Here is a 14,767-nt window from a genome sequence, read left to right as displayed (position 1 = left end):
GACATATTTTCTTTTTCTTTGGCTTGGCTTCGCAGACAAAGATTTATGGAGGGGTAATGTCCACGTCAGCTGCAGGTTCGTTTGTGGCTGACAAGTCCGATGCGGCACAGGCAGACACGATTGCAGCGGTTGCAAGGGAAAATTGGTTGGTTAGGGTTGGGTGTTGGGTTTTTCCTCCTTTGTCTTGTCAGTGAGGTGGGTTCTGCGGTCTTCTTCAAAGGAGGTTGCTGCCCACCGAACTGTGAGGCGCCAAGATGCACGGTTGGAGGCGATATCAGCCCACTGGCTGTGGTCAATGTGGCAGGCACCAATAGATTTCTTTAGGCAGTCTTTGTACCTCTTCTTTGGTGCACCTCTGTCATGGTGGCCAGTGGAGAGCTTGCCATATAACACGATCTTGGGAAGGCGATGGTCCTCCATTCTGGAGACATGACCTACCCAGCGCAGTTGGATCTTCAGCAGCGTGGATTCGATGCTGTCGGCCTCTGCCATCTCAAGTACTTCGATGTTGGCGATGAAGTCGCTCCAATGAATGTTGAGGATGGAACGGAGACAACGCTGGTGGAAGCGTTCTCGGAGCCGTAGGTGATGCCAGTAGAGGACTCATGATTCGGAGCCGAACAGGAGCGTGGGTATGACAACGGCTCTGTATATGCTAATCTTTGTGAGGTTTTTCAGTTGGTTGTTTTTCCAGACTTTTTTGTGTAATCTTCCAAAGGCGCTATTTGCCTTTGTGAGTCTGTTGTTTGACATATTACGATCAGAGAAATTAAGATCAGAGAAATTTAGATGCCCTTTATAAGAGAAATTAATGAAGTGCTTAGTTTATTACTGAATGGTAAATCTCCAGAAGAAGATGGTTTTCCATCTGAATTTTATAAGAAATTTAAGGAGCTTTTAATACCTCCATTTTTGGAGGTGTTAAAGCAAGCGATGGAATCCCATTCTTGACCAGATTATTTTTCAACTGTAATCATTACATTTATAACAAAGATAAAGACTTATTGAATCCTGCATCTTATTGTTCAATATCTTTATAAATGTTGATTATAGAATTGTTGCAAAAATGTTTGCGTAATTCATATGGATCAAACAGGATTTATTTAAAAATGATATTCAACTGATAATATTGCATGATTAATAGGTTTAATTAATAAAAGAGGGGATTGTAGTGTAGCAGTAACTCTGGATGCAGAAAAAGCCTTTGATAGATTAGAATGGAATTTTTTAAATTTAAAATACTGCGCACTTTTGGTATTGGTTTTACGTTTATAAATTGGGTTAAAGCTCTATATAAAAATCCTTTAGCAAAAATGTCTACTAATGGACAAATATGTTTCTTTTCCATTAACTAGATCAAGTCAACAAGGCTCTCCTTTGTCTTGGGTTTTGTTTATTTTAGTAATTGAACCTTCATCTGAATTTATTAGATAACATTCTAAGATTAAAGGAATTAAGGTAAACAGTGAAGAATATAAAATTAATTTGTTTGCTGACGAGGTTTTGGTTTATTTCACTAATCCTATAAATTCTTTGTCCCAATTACAGATAAAATTGAAAGAATATGGGGAAGTTTCTGGATATAAAATTAACTGGAATAAAAGTGAGATGATGCCCTTAGCTGTGGGTGACTACACAGATTGTAAAATGGCTACTAAATTTAGGTGGCCAAATGTAGGTAGTAAATATTTATGTATTTTAGAATTGATAATGATTTGAAAACTTTATATAAATTGAACTATTTATCTTTGCTTAATAGAATTGTTGGAAGATTTAAAGAAGTGGACTACTCTATTACTTTAGTTGGTAGAGTAAATTGTGTTAAAATTAATGTTTTTTTCCTAGAATTCAATATCTTTTTCAGAAAATTCCTATCCCAATTCCTTCAAAAATTTTATGGATTTAAATACGGCAGTTAGGAAATTTTTATGGAAAGATAAAATTCCTGGGGTTTCTTTGGAAAAACTGACCTTGAATTATGAATTAGGGGCTTTAGAACTTCCTCATTTTAAGGATTATTATAAAGTAGCTCAATTGAAATTTATATACTGTTTAGTTTAGATAATATTCCATCTTGGGGTTTTATAGGATTCAATGTGATAGGAGATATGAATCCCCAGAATTTTATTTATAAATGGAATTCTAAATTGTTAGTTGGAAACAGGGAATCACCTACTTTGAAACATTTGATTGATTAATGGAATCATATTGATAACAAAATTGGTATGAAAGGTTTAATATCTAGAAAAGTGCCCCGTGTCAAAATGGCCTTATTCCTTTTCCAATGGATAACCAATTTTTGAGGATTTGGAGACAGGTAGGTATTAAGAAGATTGAGGTCTGCTTTGAGGATGGGAGATTTATAACATTTGAATGAATGAGGGACATTTAATGTCCCTGATAATATTTTATTTTGTTATTATCAAGCTTTTTTAAAATCTGACAAAATAGGTCCTAGTTTGACGTCATCTAATCAAAGTGAATAGAATTACTCTCTACTATAAATACATTTTTTTTCTATAATGTATACCTTATTTCAAACTAAAGCCCCAAAATTGGGGTGCAAAAATCAAGATTAAAATGGGAAGTAGATTTACAGTCACAGAGAAATGAAAAGGACTGGATGAAGTTAAATCAGAGAAATGGGACATGGATTGGTCCAATATAACTTTTTACATCAGTTCTATTTGACTCCACAAAAAATATATAGATTAAATCCTGCTGCATCAGATTTATAATTCAGGTGTAGATCTGAGATTGGAACTTTCTTTACATTTAACTTGCAATCCCCTAAAGTTGAACACTTTGGTTAGCAGTGGGTAAGTTTTTGGAATGAATTATGGGGGTCAAATTCCAACTGGATGCGGTTATTTTTATTGAGTAATATTAAGGGCTATAAGGCCAAAACTAACATTAAATATCTATTGACTCAATTTGTGTGAATTGCTTTAGCAGTTTCTAGGAAATGTTCTGCAATATCATGGAAGTCAGAAATAGATTTAGGTATGGAAAGATGGCATGCAGAATTTCATAGATGTAAATAACCATTAGAGAAGATTGCGTATAATCTGTGAGATAAATATCATATGTTTTGGAAAATCTGGAGCCCATATTTACAAGATGTGGGTTTCCACGCTTAACGGACTCTCTGAAGACCTCACTTTTTGGTAACGTCCAACATAAACATCATGGTAGAAATGTTTTATTCCCTTGGCATCCTCCCATTTTTCTTTCTTTTTTTTTTAGGGGTGGGAAGGGATGGGAGGTGGAACGATATATACCACATGAACAATTTTTTAAAGGAACTTCTTGTATTGAATCTAATGTAACCATTATTGTGGTTTAAAATTTATAAATAAAATATTCAAAGAAAAGGATAAGAATAAACTCCAGAGGGTTGTTAATTCGGCCTGGAACATCACAGGCACCATTGAGGACATTTACATGATGCGGGGTCTTATAAAAGCAGCTTCTATCCTCAAGAACCCCCCACCACCCAGGCCATGCCCTCTTCACTCTGCCACCAATGGGGAAAAGGTCCAGAAGCCTGAAGACGAGCACTCAGTGGCACAAGGACAGCTTCTTCTCCACTGCCATCAGATTCCTGGATGATCAGTGAACCACAGACATGGCCTGAACTGTGGAGTTATTTTTAAGATGTAATTTACCGCAGGGTTCACTGTGACGCTGCAACAAAACGATGAATTTTGTGACGTGTCCATGACAGTAAGTCCAGATTCATCATTTCCAGAGAGGGATGGCAGCATCACCTGCTGGCCAGATGAGTTACTGCAACCTTCACCGCTGCAAAAGTGGCCCAAGGATACAGGTGGTCCCTTTAATCCAGTGGCGTCGGGCCCTAGCCATTGCTGGACCACAGATAAATGCCGGAAAACAGAAACTGACCTCTGAGGGAACACTTATTAGCACCAGCACCATCTTTTGCACCTCTTGGTCTCTTGGATGACATCCACAAGGGCTATAATACAGTTGAATGTAAGAAACGAACAGGACTGTATCATCCAACACTCAGCTGCAGTGTAAACTGATTCCAGCGCATTAGCACTGCAAACAGCACCGCCCTGGTGGCAGATCCACAAACTAATGGCAGCAGATTAAAAACGTCCCAGACCACGGGAGTTGCTGGACCACAGAGTGCCAAATTAGAGAGGTACACACACTGCCCACCTGTGATCAACACCTCTCTTCATCTGTACACTGGGGCCCTTTCATCAACACCATCCTTCGCCTGTACACAGGGGTCTCCCATCAACACCTCATTTGCCTGTACACCAGGGCCCTACGATCAACACCTCAAACACCAGCCCCCCTCCCCCATTCACCTGTACACCGGACAGGGGCCCTCCCATCAACACCTCCCATTTGCCTGTACACTGATCAGGGGCCCTCCTATCAACGCTTCCTGTTTGCTTTACTCCAACTTCCCCCACATCCTATTTGTTTGAACACTGGGACATGAGATAATCAGATTCCTCAACTCATGAGAAGACCCTTGTGGATGGGAGCTTCACGTTCTCTGACCTGACCCCCAAATCCCAGGCTCAGAGAGGCCAAGGGCTGGAGACAGAGCAATGCTACCTCTGACTAGGGGCACAAGACAGCTGCCAACATTTGCAAGTGGACTGGGGTGGGGGTGGGGAGGGAGGAGAAGGAGAAGGTCAGAGATGGGCTTGAGGGAAAGCTGAACATGTGAGGGATGGGAAGGGGTGAGGATGGTCAGGGCAAGGGTGAGGAGCATCAGAGGGAAGAGGGTTGTGAAGGGCAAGGACAGGGAGGGGTGAGGACTGTCGTGGGGGTGAAGGTGGTGAGAGGTGAGGAGGGTCGGAGAGGGGCGAGGAGAGTTGGAGTGGGAGGGGACGGAGGGTTGTAACTGACGTTCCCTCTAATTTTTAGTTGTCAGTGTGTGGGGACTGAATGTTTGTGTAAATGTAAACTTGAAATTGTCTCAAGATAATTTTGGCCCAGCCTCTCTCTCACAGCTGCTAAAACTGTATTGGCCTGTTTTAATAGAATATACATATGATCACATTCTACAAATTTAGTTAACATTTTATTCTATACTTTGAACAACTTTGTTCCGTTAGTTGTTCCATTAAATAAAACAAGGAGTATTTCTTAATTTTAAGTGATGCAAATGTCGAAATATCACAATAAACACCCCTCAATTCAGAAGATTATGATTAAAACTCAGTAAGTACAGAATTTGAAACAGCTCTTTGTAACCTTTCCGACATAAACACTCTCCGCCCAACCTGGCTGCAGCTGTGCTGCCCTCGTACAAGCCGGAACAGGAAAGATGAGGGATGCAAACTGGTGTTGTGCAAATGTGATATTTGAATAACTCATTATGAGAAAGCGTTAGCTCAGAGATTATTTTCAATAAGTATAATTATTCATATTATTTTAGGTAACTGACCTTTTGTGCGCTGGTTGCCAAACGGGAGTACACATGCAAGCTTAGAGGGGACAGTGGTTGGAAGAGGGTGAGATGAGGCGGGGAGAGCGGGCAGAAGTCCAGCACTGAAGTGACCAAGGGCCTGCAATGTGTCCGAATCCACCATGGTAACGATGCCTCCCACCGGCAGGCACAGGCTCCCAGTTTATCCACAGCAAGGTACATCAGTGGCAGAGATGGTAGGAAAGATGGCAGAGGCCCAATCCATGTGCAACCCCAAGTGGTCCCAGTCCTTGAGCGGACCCCGTCCCAGTCCTCGCCCTCCAGCAGACCCTGTCCCAGTCGCTGTCCTCCAGCAGACCCCGTCCCAGTCCACAAACAGACCCTGTCCCTGCCCTCCAGCAGATTCTGTCCCAGTCTCCCAAGTGGAAACCCATCCCAGTCCCCGAGCAGATCCCGTCCCTGCCCTCAAGCAGCCCCTTGCCCCAGCCCCACTGGCAGCCTCACTGGGCTTTGGGCCACGGTAACTTGCGGCGATCCTTCATGGCGTTTCGTTTCCTCTTCTTGCCCAGGAAGACGTCCACCTTGCTGCTCCGCCTCAGCGCCTGGAACTTGTCGGCCAGCGCCAGCTCCCGCAGTTTAGCTGCGAGGGGGACAGCCAGAGCTCTATCAGCCAGTAGCAGCACAAGCACACACCCTCTGCATTTACACAGGCCTGTGCCCTCCCTGAACTGACTGCATTTACACAGGCCCATGTCCACCCCGACTCCCCCCAGCTTTCCTGCATTTACTCAGTCCTGCACCACCCCAATCCCCCGGCTGTCCTGTGCTTACACAGGCCTGTACCCACCCCAATCCCACCAGCCATCCTGCGTTTGCAAAGGTCTGCATTAATTCCCAAACCTCCCAGCTGGCCTGCATTTACACAGCCCAAAACCCACCCCAATCAGCCTGTATTTACACAAGCCAGCACCCACCCCAAAACCCAACATACCTGTGTTTACATAGGCATGTACCCACCCAGCCTGCATTTACACAGGCCTGCACCCCCAATCGGCAACGGCCTGCACTTACACAGACTCATACCCACCCCAATCTCCCAGCTAGCCTGCATTTACACAGGACTGTACCCAACCTGATCCCCCCAGCCAACCTACATTTACACAAACCCATACCCACCCAACCCCACAGCCTGTCTGCTTTTACACAGGGCCACAACCATCTCAATCCTCCCATCCGGACTCACATCTCTTGAGGAAGTAGGGTCTGCTGCCCTCTGCAACCCGCTGCCGCTGCTCCTGTTTGAAGCGTTTCAGCCTCTCCCGCTCCTGCCGCTTGCTCTCCCGGGCCTTGTCCTGTTCTGTCTGGAGCAACAAGGGGTGACATTTCAGCTCCTCACACTCAGGAGAGCCCCAGCTGCCCCGAGGTATCCCCAGCCCTATACCTACCATCCTCTGCAGCACGTACTCCAGCTCCTGTTTCCTGTCCGGCCTAGACACCGTCCCCAGCAACTGCTTCACCTTCTGTGGTGGGGGGGGGAGAACAACAGCAAGAAAATGTGAGATGCAAGGGGGGAGGGGGAGGGGGAATATTAGTAAGGCTTTATGTGTAAACTTAAGGGAAGATGGGTTAATTATGACAGGACATGGTTAGCTTAGTAGTTAGCACAACACTATTACAGCACCAGTGATCATGCTTCACATTTAAATTTTATAAACTATGGAAATTACCTGATTAAGTGAACTTTACATAATGAAATACTACAATGCAGTTTGTGATAAGAGTATATAGAAATGCTCTGGGGAGATAAATTGGGAAAGGTTTATCACATACAAACACTTTAAAGCAAATCTTAATTGAAATACTGGAGCTCTGCTAGACATAGTGGCTTCTCACACCTTTTTGCAGGAGCTTTGAAGAGTCCTCAGAGAGGTCACTGATGGGTTGTTGTTTTCCTAAAAGCACCAAATAAAAGAGCAGGCTGATGCCCTATTGTCTACAGAAGACTTTCTGTTGTAAGAGGATCATGTGGTTTTGCAAGCAGAAAGAATTAAACAGGCTGTCTCAGTCTCAGAGTGTGGGGGAGAGAGAGAGCAGTATCAGCTGACTGAAATAGAAAAGGATGGCAAGAAGCCCCAATGTTGAAGATGGCCTAGCCAGCCCTTGTGGTTCATGTAAGAGGAGAGGACTGGCTGTCTAATGTTTCACTTGGAATAAGGGAAACAGAAAGGAACTCTGTGGTGATCTGAAAGAAAGAGGTTACCATCTGGAGAACCCTGAAGGGGCAAGTTTCGTCAGTGAGACACTGAAGTGACTGATGGAAGTCCATCAGTTGTGGATGTCTGGAACAACAAATCTCTCTCTGAAAACCGACAAGAACCTTCCTGAGCGGTAACAACTTACCTTTCGAGCACCAAAGCCCGGTGAACTTTATACATGTTAATTCTGTGCACAGAATAAGAATTGCCTGCAACCAGTGAACTTTAATAGTGGTAAGTTAAAGTTTGATTCTGTTTTCATGTTTAAAGATAATTAAAAGCAACTTCTGTTTTAAGTAACCATTTGTCTTGGTGAATATCTATTGCTGCTGGGTTTTGGGGTCCTTTAGGGTTAGGGTAAGGGTTTTTTTTTCAAGTTACTTTACATTTTCCTCTGTGTCTTGTCATTTACATGGTTTATTCTTAACGCTGGCATATTCATTAGGCATTACATGAGTGAGTCTCAAGCAACTGGAAAATTTGCACGCCTGGTATCCACCAATCTCGGATGGGGCCAAATACCAGGGATTTCACTGTTACATCTTTGCTTCTGATGAATACTGCGTGACCTTGCTGAGTTCCTCCAACATGCTTGTGTGTTTAAGATGTTTAGACAGGATGGGAGAAACTTGGAGAGATAAGGACGGAATGCAGGCCATGGGCCAAGCTTAGACAGAAAAATTGGTCAGCATGGGTGAGCTGGGTTTCTATGTATGCCCCCCAACACTCATGGCCTCCCCATGCCCATCCCCACCCACCTCCTCCACCATTCAGCACACATGCTGCCCCACAGCACTCCCCACTAACCGTTTTCTCATGACTCCGAATATCTGTGAGGAAGGAATAGGACTTCTCGAAGATCTCAGGGTTGTAATCACCAGACAGGTCATCAAATCGTGGGTCCCTCACCACCTGCCAAGAACAACAGACTCGCAAGGAGAAAGCGCAGCATGAAGCTCTCCACCCCTCCCCCAACACCTGGACTCCTCACTGCCTGCCCAGCCCTACACCCCCACCCAACAAGTGGCAGCCACAGTAGCAGGAGACCCAGCCTCCACCCTCGGGTGCCTGAGCTCCCACTCACCCTCTTCTTCACGGTGGCTGTATTCCGCAAGAAAGGGACTGGCTTCTTCGACGACATCTCCTGGGGTCTGGGGGGAGAAAATGGAGTCAGTACAGGCATGAGGAAAGGGGCACATCTGGGTCACCCACACACAGAGGCCCTTGTTCCCATTATGTCCCCATCCTTACCAACATGGGCCTTGGCTCATCCAGATACTCCTGCTGTGACAGCCTGTGCCTCCAGCATCCAGTCAGGCAGAGCCCACCCACTCCGGGAGAAACACGCACCCTCACATTCCCTGACAGCATGAGCTCCCACTGCAATGGGGAAAAGATTGCATCTCTGCCCCTCGTATTTCTGTTCTCCCCAACCAGGACCCCACCTCAGCCCCATCACTCTAAACATCTAGAGCACAGAACCTTTCAGCCTAGTACAGGCCCTTCAGCCCATGATGCTGTGCCAACCTACTTAACAACCTAACCTTTCCCTACCCCATACCCATAACCCTCAATTTTTCTGGCATCCACGGGCCTGAGTCTTTTAAATGTCCCTGTTTAAATGGTACCTGCACCATCCATATCAGACATAGGAGCAGAAATAGGCTATTCAGCCCATCAAGTCTGCCCAGCCATTTAATTGTGAGCTGATCCATTTCCCCACTCATTCCCACAGCCCGGTCATCTCCCCACAACCTCGGATGCCCTGGCTAATCAAGAACCTGTCAATCTCTGCCTTAAATACATCCAGTGACCCGGCCTCCACAATCGCCTGTGGCAACTGTTCCAGAATCAACCAGAATATGTTCCCTGTATCCCGACTCTCTGCTTCCTGCCAATCAGCCAATGATCTACCCACACCAGTACATTTCCTGTTACACCAGGGGCTCTCGTCCTGTTATGTAGCTCCATGTGCAGCATCTTGTCCAAGACCGTCTGAAAATCCAAACACACAATGTCCACTGCATCTCCCTGGTCCACCGGCTGGTCACTTCCCCAAAGAATTCCAAGGTTTGTCAACCAAGATTTTCGCTTACAGAAACCACGCTGGCTTGGCCTGTCCAGTCATGTGTCTCCAAGTTCTCCGAAACTCATCCTTGACAATCGACTCCAACAACTTCCCCACCACTGACGTCAGACTCAGCGGCCGATCATTTCCTTTCAGCTGCCTTCCTCCCTTCTTGAATAGAGGGTGATATTTGCGATTTTCCAGTCATTAGGGACTGTGCCAGAATCCATGGATTCCTGAAATATCATTATCAATACCAAGGCTTTCCAGGTCCCCACCCCTCTCCCCCTGGTTTGATTTATTAATCATTTGTATTCCAACTTCCTTTTGAAGACTTTATTTAAAATTTTATAACATGAATACAATAAAGAATTACATTTAAAGAAAAATAGAAAAAAAAATTTAAAAAGGTATGGTTACAATATTACATCAGAAAACTACACAAAATAACCCCCCCCCCGTTAAATGTAACACAATATTAATAGTCTAACTTAAAATTAGTCCAACCCTCCCCCCCAAAATAAAGAGTGAAGAATTAATAAAATTGATATTATATATGGAAAAAAATACCCACTTACAAAAAAAAGAGATAAAACTTAACCTAAAAAAATTCTAACAACAAAAAAAAATTGTCAATACTAAAATATCACATTTAAACATATATTTAAATCAAACTTAAATGCATATAATTAGTAAACGGAGTCCACTTTAACTTATAAAAAGACATCTTATCCTGAATTGAAAAAGATATCCTTTCCATAGTCAAACAAAATTTCATTTCCAAATACCACTTATCTAAAGTTAGTATATTTCTATCTTTCCAAGTAAGTGCTATACATTTCTTAGCCACAACTAAAGCTAAATCGATAAATGAAATCTGATAATCATCTAAACCTAAATCAATTGATGATTGCATGTTCCCTAATAAAAATATATCGGGATCTAATACAAGATGGATATTATATAAACTGTTAAAAACAGATTGAATACATTTCCAAAACTGTTGCAATCGATCACAAAGCCAAACAGTATGCAAAAAAGTATTGGCCGTCTGATCACATCGAAAACAAGAATCCAACTTACTAAGACCAATTTTTTTTTTAATTTCTCCGGCGTTAAATATAGCTGATGAATAAAATTATAATTAATCATCGCTAGTCTAGCATTAATTAATTTCCGAATACTATTCTGACAAATTTCCATCCAAGCTTCTTCAGCTATTTTATGTCCTAAATCTTCCACCATTTTTCTCTTCATTCTGTAACTGGAATGGTAGATTCTTATGTACCAAAATTACACCTTTTGCCTTAGAACTAAACGAAGAATTAAAAACATGCCCAACCCATTCACATTTGAATTTCAAATGTTCTTTATCTGTTAAATGAGTTTCCTGTAAAAAAAGCAACATCAACTTTTAATTTTTTTAAATAAGCAAGTATTTTCTTACGCTTAATAGGATTATTTAAACCCTGAACATTAAGAGAAGCAAACTTCAATTTAGACGTTTCTTACACTCAATAAAACACAACAAAAAACAAACAAAAAATGGAAAAAAAGAGAAAAAAAATAAATAAACTCCCCAAAAAAAAGAAAGGAAAAAAAACCCTTAATTCCCCTTTGAAATTACAACCAAAAACTAAAAAAAATTAAAAAGTTATATATAAATTTTTTTTTAATTATTTTTTAAAAATAATTTAAAAAAGCTTCACTCCCTAACCCAAAAATTAAAAAGAAAAAAAAAACAGGTCGGAGGTCACAATGACCTCCTCCTGTTTAAACCGCCTAATGCAGTAACTCCCCCAAAATATTAGGTGTGAGATAACTCACACGCAGCTGATGACTTCTGGAAATTGGTGCCCACCAAGATCCCTCTCCCAACTCCCATCACTATTTGAAATTTTCTCAACAAAAAATAATTTAATTTTTTTTAAAAAATTTTTTAAAATCAACTTTGCCATTGCGACCACCGTTTCTTCCAGAAATCAGATTCCCTTCTTGCAGCTCTGCCCTCTTTGGAGACTACGTCGTTCCTGGAATTGCATAATTGGTAAAGACTGAGCAAAATCCATAGCTTCTTTAGGATTATCAAAGAACTTTGGTTGATATCCATCCTGAAAAATCTTCAGTACCGCAGGATATCTAAATGTTGCCTTATATCCTTTTTTCCACAATAATTCTTTCACAGAATTAAATTCACGTCGTTGAAACTTAATTTCCTGACTCAAATCCGGATAGAAGAAAACACGATTACTCTGAACCATCAAAGGAGATCTGTTTTGCTGTGCATTTCTAATAGCCATACGTAAAATAGTCTCTCTATCACAGTAATTTAAACAGCGAACCAGAACAGGTCTTGGATTCTGTCCTGAAAAAGGTCTCCTTCTCAAAGCTCTATGAGCCCGTTCCAATATTAAACCTTCAGGAAACTTATCTTGTCCCAACACTTGTGGAATCCATTCAGTGAAAAATTTTCTTGGATCTGGCCCTTCTATGCCTTCTGCAAGCCAACAATTTTCACATTATTCCGTCTGGATTGGTTCTCCAAATAATCAGCCTTTTTTGTTAAATTTTTATTCTGAATCTGTAGCGTTTCAATTGTTTTATTCACATCTTGGAATTGATCTTGTACATCAGATAATCCTTGATCACACATCTCAAGTCTTTCAATAGTTTCGACTTTAAAAGCTCCATAATCAGCCATCTGTTGAGTATTGACATCCACCAATGCATTAATCTTAGAAATAAGATTGTTCATAGAATCACCTAAATGCATCATTGAAGAAAATATCTTATGTTCAAGACTCTTGAAAGTATATCAACATCAGTAGATCCAGACATGGTGGAATCCTGCTGTTCTTGTGGAATCAGAGGACCTTCTATCCCTTCTTTTTAGTAGCTTTTCTTGCAGTTTGACTCCGTGTAAGAGCCCCTGTCACAGACCCCCCAGAAGTATCAGGAGGCTGATGATCAGGGTTATCTTTGATCCAAACCTCCTTTAAAAGCTTCGTTACGTCAGTATCTGGAAGAGCTGTTGTAACTGGTGGTGTAGCAGTCGAATGACAGCTCTTTAACTCTCCAGCTGGTGGCGCCCCAGCTAATTCAGCAGTCAAAGTCTCAGTAACAGCACTCACAGTAGATGTTGTTTGAAATACTGGCACCCGGCCAGCCCTTTGTTCTAAAGGCTGCTGAGAACGACCTTCAGAAAGACCAACCGATACAGAGCGGAGTCCCAATGCCAAATTCTGCGCTTCTTTTCCTGGATCCATTTCACGCTGAGTCGTGGCTTTTTGTAAACAAGCAGGCTCAGATAATTTTGGAAAATATAATTTTTTAACAATCTGTTGATGTTTCCTTTTACTTTTTTTTAACAAATGTACCATTAGGTATTAATTCAACACCTCATACTATTTATAAACTTTTTAAAGAGTTTTAACGGGCACTTAAAGACAAAACAATAAGTTAGAGTCAGGAGAGGACTGGAAGACACGTCTGTTCCTTACGCCATCTTGCCACGCCCCCTTTGTATTCCAACTTCCATGTAACCTTCAAGCTCATGTAGTCCTTATAGATTATCATCAGACCCCCATCGACGTGATCTACCGGGACCATTGCCTGAAGAGGGCGCACAAAATCAGTGAACCGGTACGGACTCGAAAGGCCAACATGGCCTGTTTCCACTCCGTAAATGGTTATATGGTCTCCCCTAAACTTCCCTCCCTTCACTTTGTACACACGTCCTCTGGTGTTTACTGATCCTGTCCTGGGAAACAGGCGCTGGCCGTCCACCCTATCTATCCCTCTCAGAATCTTGTCGACCTCCATCAAGTCTCCTCTCATCCTTCTACCCTCCAGAGAGAAAAGTCCCAGCTCTGCTCACCTGGCCTCATAAGACCTGTTTCCCACTCCAGGCAACATCCTGGGAAATCCCCTTTGACCCTCTCCACAGCTTCCACATCCTTCCTGTAATGAGGTGACCAGGACTGAACGCAATACTCCAAGTGGGGTTTAACTAGACTTTTGCAAAGCTGCAACATGACCTGACGACTCTCGACTCAAATGTCTGATTCATGAAGGCCAGCACACCATTCTTAACTACCCTATCAACCTGTGCAGTGACCTTGAGTGGTCTATGGATTTTGAGCTCTGTTCATTCACACTGTTATGAATCCTGCCATTAACCCTGGACTCAGCCTCCTGGTTTGTCCGTCCAAAATCCATCACCTCACACTGATCCGGCTTGAACTTAATCTGCCACTTTTCTGCCCAACTCTGCATCCTGTCGATATCCTCTTGTAACCTTCGACAACCTTCAGCTCCATCCACAACACGACCAACAAACCCAGTCTCTCCTCATAAGCAAAATGCTCCATCCCTGCAGAATTTCCTCTGCACCCTTACCAGTTATGTAACCCTCCCCCCGAGCGCGGTGACAACTGGACACAGTAGAGTACCAGAGCTGTCAGGTCACACAGCACAGAAAAGACCCTTTGGCCCAATCCATTGGTGCTGGCCAAGTTGGTGTTCTTTCTGCTTTTGCAAAACCCTTTCTATATGTCAACCTGTCCAAATGTCTTTTCATCGTTGTAATTGTAACTTCTTCCATTACTCCATCTGACAGCTCATTCCAGATACAGACCACCCTCTCAGTGAAAAAGCTACTCCTCTCATCCCTCTTGAACATCTCCCCTTAAACCTGTGCCTTCTCATAGAACTCATCAGCACAGAAACAGGACTCTTCAGCCCTTCAAGTCTGTGCTGAACCATTTTTGTTGCCTAGTCCCACTGACCTGCACCCAGTCCATAGCCCTCCATACCCCTCCCATCCATGTACCAGTCCAAACTCTTCTTAAATGTTAAAATTGAGCCCACATTCACCACTTCAGCTGGCAGCTCGTTCTACACCCCCACCCCTCTCTGTATGAGGAAGTTCCCCCTCATGTTCCCTCTAAACGCCTCCCCTTTCACCCTTAACCCATGTCCTCTGGTTTGTATCTCACCCTCCCTCAGTGGAAAAAACCGACCTAC

At 42.8% G+C, this 14,767-nt stretch overlaps 1 protein-coding gene across 1 annotated transcript in view; it reads right to left on the bottom strand.

Moving 5' to 3' along the window:
• Nucleotides 1–5,058: 5,058 nt before the first annotated feature.
• rrp36 (ribosomal RNA processing 36) overlaps nt 5,059–14,767 on the bottom strand; it is a 28,162-nt gene continuing 18,453 nt past the window's right edge. The window contains exons 3-7 of the mRNA XM_069888001.1: nt 8,759–8,825; nt 8,482–8,586; nt 6,865–6,939; nt 6,663–6,780; nt 5,059–6,059 (exon numbers count right to left, since the gene is read on the bottom strand). Of these exons, the coding sequence (XP_069744102.1) occupies nt 5,920–6,059; nt 6,663–6,780; nt 6,865–6,939; nt 8,482–8,586; nt 8,759–8,825 (505 nt within the window). The 3' untranslated portion in view covers nt 5,059–5,919. The remainder of the gene's footprint in view (nt 6,060–6,662; nt 6,781–6,864; nt 6,940–8,481; nt 8,587–8,758; nt 8,826–14,767) is intronic.

The sequence above is a fragment of the Narcine bancroftii genome, chromosome 6 (genome assembly GCF_036971445.1).
Source record: "Narcine bancroftii isolate sNarBan1 chromosome 6, sNarBan1.hap1, whole genome shotgun sequence".
NCBI lineage: Eukaryota > Metazoa > Chordata > Chondrichthyes > Torpediniformes > Narcinidae > Narcine > Narcine bancroftii.
Note: the sequence above shows the minus strand (reverse complement) of the source record. Positions and strands in the feature narration are given on the sequence as shown.